The sequence below is a fragment of the Musca domestica genome, unplaced genomic scaffold, assembly GCF_030504385.1.
Source record: "Musca domestica strain aabys unplaced genomic scaffold, Musca_domestica.polishedcontigs.V.1.1 33, whole genome shotgun sequence".
In the NCBI taxonomy this organism is placed as follows: domain Eukaryota; kingdom Metazoa; phylum Arthropoda; class Insecta; order Diptera; family Muscidae; genus Musca; species Musca domestica.
The window spans coordinates 9091260-9107827 of record NW_026712312.1 but is presented as its reverse complement, the minus strand read 5'-3'; the positions used below and the strand labels follow the sequence as shown (position 1 = coordinate 9107827).

At 33.5% G+C, this 16568-nt stretch overlaps 1 protein-coding gene across 2 annotated transcripts in view; it reads right to left on the bottom strand.

Annotated features, from left to right (window-relative positions):
* The window catches only part of LOC101897636 (broad-complex core protein isoforms 1/2/3/4/5), a 29780-nt gene that overhangs the window by 2531 nt on the left and 10681 nt on the right, over nt 1–16568 (bottom strand). Inside the window, exons 2-3 of one of the 2 annotated variants that reach the window (XM_005184204.4) lie at nt 2530–3462; nt 198–1424 (exon numbers count right to left, since the gene is read on the bottom strand). In XM_005184204.4, the coding sequence (XP_005184261.2) occupies nt 496–1424; nt 2530–3462 (1862 nt within the window). In that variant the 3' untranslated portion in view covers nt 198–495. Of the gene's footprint in view, nt 1–197; nt 1425–2529; nt 3463–16568 lie in introns of those variants that run through there. The other variant, XM_005184205.4, reaches the window with a different exon arrangement.

Here is a 16568-nt window from a genome sequence, read left to right as displayed (position 1 = left end):
CATTTTTAAGGATCGTGGTTAATATCGCCCCCAAGTTAAATAGTTCCATGCATAATATTGTTTAAAAAAAGTTTAAAATTAAAAATAATTCTCATCGTTGTTATAAAGCGTATGGTATTCGCCAAAGGAAGAGTTTGAAAACTTCTAGAATATACCAAAAGAAAATCCAAATGATTTACAACTTACTAAATTATAGATTCCTTTTCTATATTGGTTTGTGTCCTACAAAATTGCAATTATATTTATTAATATTATTTAAGGAATAAAATGTAAACAGAAATATTTCTTTAAAATTAATACATACATATGTATATTAGAACTGAATACACATTCAATTATTTAGATAATACATATATTCTATAGACGATGCCAACAAGATATAATTTGAAATAAGCTATTCTGTGGGCCATAACTAAGTAATATTTATGTATAAACTATTTGCAGTTCGCTATGCATTGGTTGCATCTGTTGAATGATTTCGTCTGTGATGGTTATTTATAAGGGCTCCATTTTAAAGTTGTGACCATTTCCGCCTGGTGATATCGTTATGGAGTCAATTACTTGCACTGGCTCATGTTGCTGCTTATGATGGGGTTGTGGTTGCTGCTGTTGCTGCTGTGGGTGGTGATGATCTGTTGATGATTTATCGTTTTGCTGACGATCACCTTCTTCCTTCATATGATGTGAAGGCGAAAGCTCTGCAGCATTTTGTACAGATATGTGATCATCATTTAGAAAACCTTTCTGAGATTTACTACTAGTATCGTAAACTTGTGGATTTGCATTTCGACTGTGTTCTCCCGAAGATGGTGAGGTAATGTCGTAGCTACCGTGTGGCTGGGGATGCATTATCGTTGTACTATTATTATTGGATGATTGTGGGTGCGGTGCCGGTGGATGTAAACTTGATAGCTGATGCTGTCCCAGGTTTGGTGTCATTTGTACAAAATGGTGGGAACTAGTGGGAGCTATTGCATTGGCTTCATTTGCGGTGAATGTTGTATGCTGCATAGGCGGTGGCGTTGACGGTGACATAGGATGACCATGATGTGATCCATGGTAATTGGTTGGAAATATATTTGCACTTGGTCCTGGTATATTTTGGGCGAATCTCCCGCTAGGTCCACTACCACCACTCATGTTATTACTATTAGTAGGGCCCATGTTGACATCGTTCATGGGGGGACCACCTGCACCACCGGCGTTATTTCCTCTCATATGTGGAGTATGATTATGGACTCCTGTGGCGGATATAATTTTTCCTTGATGTGTAATACAACGGGCTCGGCACATACTAATTCGATATGATTTGCATAACCAATAGGTTTTCATGCCCTGTTGTGTGGCCACGGTGTTATTGCGATTAAAAACACAATTTCCGTGAAGCAAAGATGTTGAACTTAACATCACCACATTGGGACAATCTGTGTGTGAACGGGTAAAGGAGCGAAACGAGAGTTTGGAGATGTTTTATTTAAAATATTTTTTTGTTTTTTTTTTTTTTTCAAGTTAAACATTATTGAAGTTTTTATTGTTGTTATTTACAAAATTAAAATAAAAACTGTGAACAAGTGTCCAGAATAAAGCAACTAATTCTATGTTCATTACAAATGTATATATACAAATTGTGTGCAGCCATTTTGTGCAATTGGAAAGTGCAGTAATTGCTGTACAGGTTTGAATATGGATATGTACATATTTATGCACTTGTGGTTGGGTGAATATAAATAATGTATAATGTCGAATTCTTCTGTAACGAATCAAGTGTGACACCAAATTACAGTCAGTGGTCACATTTTTTACTATAACTTCATATAATCTACACATTCAAGCTTTTACTGAAAATTAAAAATAAAGATATTTTTGAAAAATAAAAATTTAAAAACAGAACGTGTTTTTAGCATAACGCTAACAATTGGTCTGTTCCAGAACTTTAGAATGTAAAATTTTTTATGATAACCAGTTTTCCCTTTACGATATCGAAGAAAATTGTAAAACTAGTAGATTCTTACAGGTACTGGAGTAAGTACAAACTAAAATGAATTAAAAATAATTCTTATATATTTTTATTACAAATTTGAATTCTAAGAAATTATTTCGATGCTGTTACCACCAATGAGTGAGTACTACCTACACTCAAGTCATAAAAACCTTTATCAAACTATTTTATATCTAAATCTATAAAAATTCGACATATAGACTTTATCATATGCATAGGTTTAGCAATAGTATACGCCATATCATTATGTTTTGTTATTTTCTGTGTGGAATGGCAGAGATCTAGTTAAACACGTTGCCTAATGCAATGTTAATTTAGAATGTTAGTAACGTATAAATGCAACGATGGATATTTTATGATGCGAAATGTGTTAGTGAAAGTCCCAAATTATGTAGCCCAAATTATTTTCAACCCCGACACCATTACCAAAGACGGAATTACACTACAACAAAACACAACAAAACTAATGTAAAAAATGAAAACCAAAACACATACAGAAGTGAAATAAGAAATCTTCTTCATCAACTTACTTGGCGGTATATCCATGTGATTGGCAAATCCTTTACTGTAATCACCACTGGATATATTCAATTCATTGGGGAATTCTTGGGCAATTGTCGAGGCCGATCCGCTATTGCTGTTCTTATAGAATGAATAGTCCAGCCCAAATGCTGCGGGGTTAAATGAGTTGCGCAATGATGCTGCGGCCGCAGCGGCTGCCGCGGCACTGGGACTATTTGCATTGAGGTGATGTTCGGAACTGTCTCTTTTCACACTGTTCAAATCGTAACGGCCCTCCACCATTGACATATGAGGCATAAAAAAATCTTCGGCATTCATTTGATCCATGCTGCTGCCACCACCAACATCGGATCCTTCATTGTTATCGCTGCTCTGATCCGTCGGCATTGTTGTCCGACGATTCTTGTTCCTGGAATATATAGATAATGAGTCCGAATTGTAGTCGGATAAATGACGTTTGAGTCCTGAATTGCCAGCAGTGGTTAAATGGAAATTGTGATGTAAATTATTTTCGACTTGTTTCTGAGTGACACTGGATATATTTAGCGAAGGCGAGGCAGGGGAGGACATAGAAATATCAGGCGACTGCACTCTTTGTGGGGTATTTGAGCTTGTTGTTGGTGCTGGTGTTGTTTGTGATGGTTTTTCTGTGTTACTGGTAGTCGAGTCGTTGTGATTGGGCGAGGCAGCAGATTTCGGCGTTGATCTGGAAACCTGTGATGGTTCCTTTTCCTCTGTAGTATTGTGATTTGAGTTTGATTTTTCCGATAACGACGGACCAGCCGGTGGAGACGAGTTGTTGGTAGCTAAGCCTTTTATTTGTAATAATTGGCCAATTTTCATGAATGCTTGAAGTTCCGTGTGTTTGACATTGACAACGCCTTGGTACATAAATTCCAAAAGTTCGCACATGATTGTGTAGGAGACATCTTTGAGAATAACTGTAATAAGGAATATAGTCTTATAGTAATTGTAAAAAGTAATAGATAAAAAAGTAAAATGTCATGGTTTATTTTTATACCCTCCACCATAGTATGGAGGGTATATTTAGTTTGTCATTCCGTTTGTAACGCCGAAATAAACATTTTAGACCCCACAAAGAATATATATTTTTGATCAGCATAAAATTCTATTTCGATTTAACAAAGACCGTCCGTCTGTCTCTTTGTGGAAATCGTTCTAGCTTCCGAACAAATTGATGTAGGTTGATAAAATTTTACTCAGATGTGTGTTTGTTCTGCAGGACTTTTGGTATAGCCCCCATATAACGGTACCTCTTTATATTTATTTATTTCTTCAAACTCATTTGTGTAATACAGGGCCTCTAAGACCATAAAATCATTGCTAGCAAAACCTGAGTATTTAATACTTATAATAGGAAAAAATGAAAACTATAAAATAATTTCTCTTCATTGGCTCCCCAGCCATAATAATATAATAAAACAAGAAAAATATAGCGTCCAAGCAAACAATAACTCAAATAGTTGTAATGCAATGCAACCATTATGAAGATCATTTCACCAAAAGTCAGAAAAGCAGAAACATGGCTATTTAAAAAAGAAAACTACAAAAGAAGTAAAAAGAATCAAAATTTTCTTACTAAAAAAAATTGGAGTGGGAAAATATCCTCAGTTCATAGGGTAATAGATTCCAATTCCGTGCAATTCTAACTAAGAACGATCTCGCATAAACATCTCTATAAATCCTTAGTATAATTATTTGAGGATTTCTTGTTGAATGAGAAAACATAAAGATACTGTATTTAGATGTTGGTGTGCGACGTTTAGTAATATTATAAAAAATATTCGGTATTTTGATGATTTAAACGACATTATTCAGCGCAAATGTCTCAAATTTCGTACTTGAAGTTCCTAATGGGTACTGCAGTCTATGATTTTTAAAAGTATTTTTCAACGTATTTTTATTAATTCTACAATATAATCATATTCTTTTTTCGAACATAATTTGTGATTAGGATATGTTATTTGAATAAATTTACATTATTTTTTTGATTTCCTTTGGAATTGGAACCAAATTTAATTTGAATGTCTTATACATTATAAATGTACAGAATCTAACGGCCATGTGGCACCTACGACCAAATTGAATCTAGAAAAAAGTATGTCAAATTTGGTGAAAATCAGTTCAGATGTAACTACAACTCTCATATAGTAGTAATGATATTCAGGGAAATGTATCAAATACTGCTCAGAAATGTCTTTTCGAAATTTTATCGAGATTGGTTCAAATTTGGATATAACTCCCATATATATCTACAATACAATATCTACAATACAAGCCCGAACTAAAAGGCACAAATGTACAGACAAATTAAGTAGAAAACGATTAAGAGAAGAATATTCCTTTTATATATATTAGTTCCTTTAGACTTTAATTATAACTACAATCATATTTGGTATGATTTAATTCTCACAAATTCCCCATGCAAAACGTTTATTTGATATGTGAGGCTCTACTAACGATGCAAGTGGTGAAGGATATCATAAAGTCGGCCTCGTCCGACTTAAATGCTTTCTTTACTGATTCTATTTTACATTTAATGTCTTCCCTCGTGAGACTTATGAATGAATGAATATGATTCAGCTAAAAAAAATATTAGGAACACGTATTGTAAAATGGCACGTGTTTCACGGATTTTTTTTTTTGGTCAGTATATTTTGTCCGATTCAGATCAAGATCATAGCTGAACACTTTTTTAATATATTTAAACAGTAGGAAGAGTGAAGAAATCTTCGAGCGCAGAATAAAATCAAAAATATTTTTTAAAATTTCTTTTTAAATAATGATATACAAAATAAAAATGCCCAATAATAACAAGCACTAATTATTGGGCATACTTCAATATTCCGTCGAAAAGGTCCTAAATTCTACTGGAATACAGTTATCCTAACCCTCCGACTTAATTCCAAGGCAATCACTTGGCAACGATGATACCAGGCACTTGTTTTTTGTTTCTAAATTTGATAGAAAAACGTGTGGATGTACGTTGATGTTACACACTTTAGATTTTGTATTCTAGTTAGAGGAGATCACAACGTGATTGACGCCGTAGATCATCAGCTCAGCGTCGTACAGCAACGAGAAAGAGGTCAGTCATATTCCTATAAGATGTTATCGCTTCGAAGTAAAGTAATAACGAGTACAAATACTAAATCAATACATAAAATTATTTACGATAAGAGACAATATAACAACAAAAAATACACATAAACACATACGAACAGATCCACCGAACTGTACTTGTTTATAATAAAATCTTAAAAAACAACTTAAAGGCGGACTACAGACTACAGCGGAAAAACAGCATCAGAACACATCTACTTAAAAACAATATTATCACTTGTTCTCAATAATCACACATTTATTTTTTCATTTTTTGTATTTTTTTAATTCGACACGTCTGCCCGATAGATAGATAGCCAGTTAAAGGGACCGTATGGACCAATCAGAGCCGTTCACTCAGTTACAGATAAGTGCATAGATGAACATACGAATGAGCGACCGGATAGATAGATACGACGAGAAAACGATCGAGACGAATAGAGACGTCACGATTCTTCACAGATTCCTTGTTGTTTTAATTTGCTTCAATTTTTTCACTCCAGATTAAGCTAGGAAATTTTCAATCTTAGAAATCCTTGAGGTTACCCAACGACCAAACGGATACATACGGTGATGAATTGACGCAAATTGATATTTGAACCAAAATTTTATTATAAGAACAAAAAAGTACGAGTATTTTGTATATCTTCACTGCAAACATTAAACATATCTAAAGATAAAGGATTAATATCGTTAAATTACAACAGATAAACTTTAATCTCATGGGTCATATGAATCAAATGTTAAAGATTTATCAGCATTCAGATATCATTGGCATTTATTTTCCACTAATAAACAAATGTGGTTTACATATTTACATAAAAATCGATTAAATTGAAATATATTTTGATAACACACACACACGCACGCATACTTGACAGCAAGATCAGCTCAGTGTGAATGTTATCTGTGGACATTAAAAGAGACCATAAATGAATTTAAACAGAAAATAATATTCAAAATAATATATAATGAAATAATCCCAACCCCCCGAAAATCTCTTTACTTCATCTTTCATTTATATTTCTTGGGATTTTTTCATTCACGATAAACTTTGTCTAAAGTTCAATGAAATCGTGATAAATCTCGTCGCATGAACATCATCACCACCAGCGCCACCGTGGAACGGTCTCGCATTATTGTCCATCGATTATCGCCGCCAGTGAATGAGTATCTCGAATGTGAGTTGTAGTAATCACAATCAGAAGAAATGTTTCAGCAGATAGCGGACTTGCCGCACAGCACAGATACAAACATACATTATTGGTACATGCCGAGAGACTGACTATGATACAAATTTAAAAGAAAAAAAGAATCCATTTGAAATTGGAGCAAATATTTTTAATTCGATACGGTTCAAAATATTGACCCTTGCCATGTTTACAATGATACAAACATACATACATGCGATGTGTATACATTTTTTTTCGTACTACAAATCCAATCTAGAACATAATATTTTTTTGTATGATTAGTAGGTTAAAATTTGATTTTTAATCGTTAATCGCCAGAGTTTTATTCGCCAATTCAAATAGAATTAGTTTCGAATCAATAAAAAAAAAAAAACAAAGACGACAAATTATAATAACAACAAGCATACGGGTTAACGTACCAAAGGTAAGTGGCAAGGAAGTAAGTACGTACAAGAATACAGGTAGTCGCATCGACACAGCTGCCGGGACAATAAACTGTCTAACCAATTTTGGAATTAAAACTTTTGAATGAAAGATTATTCAAATTTTTAAAAATTGTTGAAAACCGCTTATCAAAATAACCTCCAATTGATGTCGTATAATGCAAGCCACACACGATACAACCGTTGGTACAACCTGGAGGATTGTCAAGTTTGTATGCTTCGGCCACAAACGATACAACTTTGTGTACAACCTCTTTGTACAACTTCACTTTTCGAAGAGTTCATTTGAGTTAAGATGGCACCGGAAATAATTTCGTGCGTAATTTACTTTATTTATTATTAATTTTTGAAATTCCGTTTTATATATACATTTATTTTTTTATATTTTCATTGAAATCACACATTTGATTGGATTTCGTATTGTTTTGATGTGCGAAACAATGGTGTTGCCTCTTTGAAAATAAACACAAATTGAAATTGTATGTGACATGCTCACAAACAATACAATCGGTTGGTACAACAATCCAAATATCAAGAAATTTTGATTTTTTGTACAACCTAGACACAATTTCGTACAACCGGGACACAAACGATACAATCTTGAATACAACCTCTCCAAGTTATGCAACCAGTTGCTTCGTTTGTGGCTTGCATAAAAAACATATAAAAATCGACTTTTTTTTTGAAAAAAAAAAAAGAAAATTAAAACTTTTGACATATCAATGTTTTCAAACCTGTATTCTTCTACCGTGGTACGTATGCTGAACTAAAGTGGACATTTTGCAAAGAAAACAGAGAGACACAACTCTCATAACATGTTAATGAGAGAGATAAAAAGAGTACGATGCGGACGTATATCAGATGTGAAGGAGATTTGTTGTGTTAACAACGATCTCGTAGATCTCGTTTCAATGCTGGTCTCGGTCTATTGCAGTTTAAGGTAAAAAATATTAAATATTTAAAAATTTTAGGACTACTTTAAACATATATCACAGTTATTGTACCCACGAAACCGACATATCAGATAAACCCGATATATCTAGCTTATGTCAAACCGTAAGTGGCTATATTATATAGCCCAACTAGAATCAATTGTGGAATTTGGAATTTGTGGCTGAAGAGTTTTAAATGCCGAAACAACAAATACATACATATAGAAGCAGAGTAAGTTTGTTTGTAGCCAGGACTAACATCCTCTGAGGACCTTCATCATTAAAATATAGCATATTTGAAGCAATTTAGATTTATCATTTTAATTAATTTAATTTTCTCTGCAAAAGAGGAGGGATGTTAAACTAGTACAATTTAAAATTGGGTGAAAAGGGAAATTAATACTAACAAGTAAGCAAAGGCTACAGTCGAGCGGGGCCGACCGTTGAATACCCTACAACACTATAATAAACGATACTGTTTATATAGGCGAGATACTCGAAAGAATTCCATAAGGTATTGTGACAAATAATAAAAGAAAACCATCAGGTTTCGTTCTCTAATTTTCGAATAATAGCAACTTAAACTAATTTGCTCATTTCCAATTTATTGGTAGATGTTGCACGTAAATGGTCTTCCTAGATCTGGAACCAATATTTCCCAAAGACCTATAATCTCTCAGAAGTGGCAAAAGATTAACATTTATTATTGGTTTTTGACTGAAACGCATCTATATGAAATACAGATATTTGACTATATTCTTCAACGAAATCAGCGTTACGAAATAGTCAGAAGTGCGTCTTTCCTGTATTTGTGAATTCTCCAAGAAGTCACTGTAATGGACATTTTCGTATTTTGTCTACAAAAGTTGGCAAACTATTTCACACATTGAATATTTTTGGATGACCATCCAAAACTGCTTGGCTTTTGCAATGTCCGGTAACCCCCATTCAAATGTGCCTGAGGATCGGGCGATAATTACGACCTGCTGACAATTTTTCAGTTTTGTTGGTCCATTTCAACCGCTAAATATATGGCGATCATCTCCAAAAAGAGTATTCAGACCCTCATCTTATCCCCATGCAGAATTTCGTAAGGATTGGCCTATAAATGCGATCTGTATATGGTATCCTGATATCCTAAATACTTAGTTTTGTTAGCTGTAGAAATATTACCAAATGTTTAATTCAAAATGAAAATATGCCAAAAATATGACAAAATTGAAAAAATATGAGAACATTTTACAAAATCAATATTTTCATCTTTAGAGTGATATTTTTATGCGATTTTTTTAGACGTTTTTTCTTTCCTGCCAAGAGGCCATTCTAAAATAATGAGAACTGTCGAAATCAGTTCAGCCGTTCTCGACATATAAGAGATTTTTCAAGCATATCTTCTTTGATAAACATATATATCGCACATATTTTGCTATATATCTGATTTCTTGGATGTTAACATCAATGTAAAGATCAGAAGTAACCTTGTCATGGCTTTGTGATTTCACCGGGATTTAAAATATTCGCGGTTTAATGAAAAATTTTGAATTTTTTCAACACAAAAGATATGGTCTATTTTACCCGCTAAATATTATCCGATGACCACCCAAATTGGTAGGGTTCTTCCCCGCCCTTAACTCTAGCTACATGCGAAATTCCGCGTCGATTGGTCTATAATTGCGACCTGTATAGCTACTGCAAAATCCGACATTTTTTCAGTATTTGGTCCATTTCAACCCCTAAACATTTGGCGATCATCTCCAAAAGAAATAGGCTTCTATTCTGACCTTAACCCCACCTTCGTGCAAAATTTCGTAGGGATCGGGCCATAATTGCGACCTGTAGCGTGATTACAAATTAACATGGACAGACGGACAGACGGACGGACGGACATACATAGCTAGATCGACTCACCTCGGCGAGCTAGGAAGATCCATATATACTTTCCTATGTGGGAAATCAATATTTCGAGGTGTTACATAATTTTTGGCCCAATCAAACTTATAATACCCCCAACACATAGTGTTGTAGGGTATAAAAACTCCTATTATTATTATTATTTTTTTTTTGGAACCACACGATTACTTTGTTTGGAGAGAAAATATTATTTCGGAACTTCTTTTATATAATATTAATATAATTAATTATAATATAATTAAAATTTCTATATTTTTTTATAATTCCTAAATTTGAAATAATTTTGTCACAATCCTACTATTTTTATTCTAATAAATAAAAATTTCAATCATAAATAAGCAATAATCCATATCTTGTTTCAGCCAACTATACCCAACTCCTCCTCAAAATTCCACATTATAAATTTATCGAATCGCCATTAATGGAGATGTTTCGGTAAACACGCCCATTCCGTAGCTTACTGCCTCAATTCGACCAATTAAAAACGAGCTGACACGTCCAACAAAACATTTCACTACGATTACGATAAATGTTTATCGAATCGTGGAGTAGTTCTCGCCACTGAATTTATGGACGTGGGCTAATATTTAACAGTCGTAACTCTTATCAGCGAAACCAAATTTAACCAAGAACAACAAGGAATCAATATAAATACATGCGTATACAAATACTAGATAGTGTCAGTGAGTTTGAGATTAAACAGTAGCACATCGATAATATGAATTGAAATTCGATACCAACGAATCAATACCGGTAGCCATAAAATCAAACGCTTATCAATTATTTAGATAGTACACAGAAAGGAAAATCACTGAAATAAACCAAAATAAGCTAAATTGGATCCGCTGAAGGAAATATTCGGTCGGTATTATATTTATGAACTTTCATTCACATTATTATTTTCAATGTATGTTGGGTAGTTTAAGAATATGGACGTCTGATAATTGCACGCCTGATTATTGCATTTAAAAAAAAACTTAAGCAAATATGAAAAACTTTAAATTTCATAACTCCATGAGCGAAATGTTTGTAAAATCAGAAAATAAATTACAAATTTTAAAATTGAGAATTAAAAATGATATATTACTCATAGAATGTTAATAATTGAAGAGTAATATGTCTGGAAAGTAATTTTTCAGACCTATCTCACTGTAAAAATTTTTGCTATTTTTACAACTTTTTACTTGTAAATAGTTCTTTAATCCAAAAAATAGTAGTACTCACAGCTAATTTTAAGAGAACACAAGCAAATGTTGCGTTTTCTTCTGCATCTTTTGACTATACAGATTCGGACGAGTAATACATTTTTTGATTTTTAAGGATTGCTACATAATTTTGTTATATTTACTAGGTTTCCGTTCTTATACTCCCTGTGTATTGTAGTTCTCTCAAAATGAGTTTTAAACCGTGGTATTGGCATATAATAAAAATATGACATTTCTTCCCATAAATTTGAGAAGTTTCTAAAAAAAAACACGTAAAAAAGAAGAAGTTCGGCCGCCCGAACTCTTAATATCCTCCAACCGTTGGTACTAATTTGGAAACTTTCAAAAAATAAATAAAATCCGTTAAAAATTCTGTTAAAATCTTAAAAATACTGAATATAGCCGTTATACTGGGATCTACACGAAGACGTGGACCTGCATAGGCAACTTTTGTCATAAGCCAATACAAATAACCAATACAATTAAAATAAGAAACTTAAAAAAACCGGTAGTACCTGTTTTAATTTCCTAATAGGTACTTCTGTCACATACTGAAGTACCTATTAGGAACTTCAAATACGAAATGTCAAACCATGTCGGAGATTATACATATTGTACCTAATCGTTAAAATACCGAATATTGGGAAGTACCGATATATTGGGCATATACGAAGACCTGGACCTGTATAGACAATTTTCTGCCAAATACTGTAGTTCCCATTACGAACTCTAAATACAAAATTTAAGACAACTCCGGTGAATAGTGTCGCTAAAATCATCAAAATGCCAAATATTGGGAGGTACTATTATATGGAGGCTATACTGAGACGTGGGCCTGCATACTTCGGCGAATAATATCCCCAAATATCGGGGGATACCGTTGTATGTGAGCTATATGATATCGAGGACCTATATAGACATTTCTCTTCCAGGGGGAAAAGTGCTTAGAAAGAACTCTAGTGTGGATGTTTGGACAATTCCATTGAAAAATGTAGCTAAAATCATCAAAATAACGAATATAGAGAGGTAGCGTTATATGGAAGATATACGATATTGTGGATCTCTAGACAATACTCTACCAGGGGGTAAAGTACACGCAAGGTCAATTTAATTGAAAAATTTGGCTACAATCACCACAATACCGAATATCGGAGGGTACCGGCTATACGATATCGTGGACCGATATAGCCCATCTTCGAAATTGACCTGTCTGCAGACAAAAGACTGATCTGTACAAAATTTTAGCTTCCTATCTTTATTCATTTTGACTCTAGCGTGATTACAACAGACGGACCGAGAATATATATGTATACTTTCGATGACGAACTGACGAACTTAATATACTCTCCATACTATGTATGGTGGAGGTAAAAAAAATATTATTATAGCCAAGCAAAAATAATTTTATAGAAAAATAAATGGGGTCGATTTGCGACATATTTGTCATTTTGACTTCCAAATAGTGAGAAGTCATTAACTTTCTTTAAGCTTCGGGAAATGCTAAGTTTTCATATAGTTTGACCTTCGTTCTATGATAAATGAAGGACAAAATGTATTGATTGTAGGTTTACTCGATCGTGGTCGAATTAGTACAACGAGTAAAAAGCACTCGAATTCGAGAGGAAGAATAAACTAAATTTTTCGATGTCGCTCAAATAGTTGTGAGTATATTTTGGGTGGGAGCAAAATTCGTTCAAGATCGAGCAGATTCTACTCTTGTCGAACACTCGTTAAGAAAAACGTATGTGTGAATAAGAAATATATTTTCCCCTCTAAGAACAATATAATGCTTTCTCCAACAAATTACTCGAGAGTGCTCCCACACAAACAAAAGAGTGAAGGGAAGACTCCATCAAATGTGCTAGAATTTGGTATTTTGGGATCATAACTTCAAATCAAGCAATTACCTGTGGTAATTGTATATCGTTTCAATGCTGTGGGACATATTCCATGCACGAATATAATACCTAATATTGCTGTGTATTTTAGGTAATTAATTAGTTTCAAGCTATACCCAATAAATTAATATTAATATGCAAACAGGAATAATTTAGTATGAATATGTATGTCCAACAGTTTTTGTCCATTGAACTTCTGGCAATGAAATAGCGGATAGCAAATTCATATTTACAAATACCCATGGTATTTTCATAGTTCTATTAAATTTAAAATTCTTTGAAAATATTAAAAACTCATGTGTTCCACTGTCCAGGTTGTGATTGATTTATACATTCATAGATTTGCTTTCGCCTGAGTTCGATAGTATCAATCGTTTCTGACATAAATAAGTTTTAGCATAAATAATGGTCATACCTTGGTCCCATTCGCTCCGAAGAGTTTTATCAATATTAAGTGGCGAATTGGCCAAGAAACCGTTAATCAAGACCAAACGTAAATATGTTTTGTACATTATGGCTGAGCCATCTCAGCTGCACACAGCACTACTACTTGGGTATCTGATATAAACATGATATGCCCGACGATTCGCTCGTACAGGTGTATTCTTAGAATTGTTTTATTGTCTATCATTTGTAAAGCAAGTTCAAATGGAAAATTTGATATAATCTCAACCGAAAAGGGCCTTTTGGTAGAGCTAACTTTCAATTAAAGATATGGCGAGAACATAGACAATTTTGTTGGAATGTGTTTTCGAACGTTTTTAATGGTAAAACAGGTGAACGAAAGATGCGTGAACTCCTATAAATGGCTTAAGTGACATCTGCCAAATCAATATTTTTCGAATATAGTATAAGAGAATGTTCCTTTGTATAATGCATATTATCTGGTCTATGGTAAAATGGCGAAGTTATCGACTAATCGGAGGCTGGCAATCATGCTAAATTATTATTAAAAAAGCGCCATTCGCCGCCATTTCGTTAACCTAAATTTAGGTTTCATGAATGTTCCATTTAAACCCATTTTTAAATAACCACTTTTTTCTTGAATATTTCATGACACATGTATGACAATTCCTGTAATATTGACCCAGTGCAACATTGTTGCCTAAAACAAAGACATAGAAGTGTAAAGATAGGACAAGACAGAGTCAAAACATGGCAACCCTGTGAAAATACCTCTGTTGTTACGATATCATAACTACATAGTCACCAATGTTAACTGATTTAAACCGCTAAAGCAATATGCAAATTTTTGGAAAGATCTATGGAATAAAATTTCGAAACCAAAATTTTGGATTTTTCTAATTTTTATTGGTTATTCGTTTCTGTAACTGTGGTTTTTATATTAACATGTCTCTGCCATGAGCTGTTACTCTATGTATTGTAGACACAAACCATTTGCTCAAAATGCATTTTGTCTAGTCTTTACCATTTTAGGTCTTTGCCTAAAAGAGCAGAATTCGAGAAAAAATAAACGACAACACTGCGTCTCAAACTCGCAACCTTTGGCGTTGCTGGTTACATGGTAATAAAAATAATAAGAGTTTTTACTTTGTAATTTTTCAAGGAATAATTTTCAACCAACAGGTTATGTAGAAGGCAATTTATTTACGTTACTCTTTAATATGTTAGTTGCAGAGATCAAATTTGTCCGTTTTTTAATTGCGAATTAAACAAACTTGCGAGTGGGAGAGCTCAAAAAGTAAGAATACGTTCGACACGAGATTTCACTTCACGAGACTTACTCGTTGCTTTATATAGGAGCGTTTACTCATGTTTGAAAAAATAAGAGTGGGCGTCGAAATGGGGTCCTATGTCTATATCTTTATTTGCCTATGCTCTTAATCTCACTGAGTCTGTCCAAATTTAGACAGGCGATCATGCGGCTTATTTTCGAATGACAATGAATACATAGTTTTAAACTACTTAATAAACAAAACACTACACATGGTAAGTTTTAATTGAATCAAAAAAATCAAGCTAATTTGATAATTTCGGGTTTTATGAGATTAATGAAAATTCAAAAATTTTACCCTTTGTGTGAGAGATACCAGGAGAGGTAGACCGATATATCCCATCTTCACAGTAGATCTTGCGTTAATGGAATGTGTGAAATATGAAGAGAACCGGATGCTTATTTCGTGTTTTACGAGCTTAATGGATATTCAAAAGTTTGACCCTTTGTTTGGGATGTACCAGAAGGAGTGGGCCAATATATTCCATCACGGCAATCGGACTCTTAGGTTATGTTTTATAAGACCTATATTTATTCAAATTTTTGACACTTTGGGGGGGGGGGAGGTACTGGATGGAGTGGACCAATATGGTCCACCTGACCTAACACTAATGCAAATTTAAGGATTTGCAAAGTTGAAGCAAAGTCTGATTTTCTGTTTCTTTTAGCGATCTTTTCTTCTAACAATAGCATGTCATCATACGCTTCTATACCTCAAACATTTATATTAAGGTTTAGATCCCACACTTTCCTTGTCCAGTTCCTAGTTCTGACAATGAATAGAGACATTTCCCGCTAATTGGTACAAGAACGTTTTCTGCCATTGTAACGAAACTCTCGAACATCTTAATTATAACGCCGACCACCTGAAACCGAAAAAGATGCTAAAAGAAAACCCTAGGATAAGATGTTGTTAAATTGTTAACGTTTTTAAATGATTTGCCTAAAATTTCAGGCAAAGGTGGAATTTTAAAGAAATTCATCTTAAATTTTTTAAAAATTGTAAATATACTATTTCACATTTTCAAGGAGAAACGCAACATCTACTCCCATAGGAGTTTTATTTTATAAAAATGACCAACAAAGCACCATACGTCATTCCGAAGTATTTATTTTCTATACGTTCGCGTTCTGATATCAAACTCTCGATAAAATGAAAATTAAAAGAAAAAAATACTTGGAAGCTCTACCCTAAATTATAAATATATTGAAGCTCAATATCAGTCAAGGGGTGTCAACAGTGATGTGGCAATAAATTCGATTTTATTATGTGATAAAAAAAGATAAAAGTGACTCTATCGAAAGGGAACACTCGACTAATATGGCATATTTACGAAAAAGTTTTAACAAATATTTGATATTTGTCATGAGGAATAGAAAATATGGAAAAAATTAAAAACTTGTTATAACTACTGTCAATCATACTTCAAAAAAAAAACACATTTTTTTATGCCAAAAAATCTGCTCAAAATCCGCTTTTTCGATTTCAATTCCCATCTTTAAGCTAAAGATTCTGGAATTTTGGAAATTTGATTTGTTATGTAAATACTACACTATGAGGATGGTAAAACGAAAAGTTGATGCGCTCTGAGGGTAGAATACTTGTT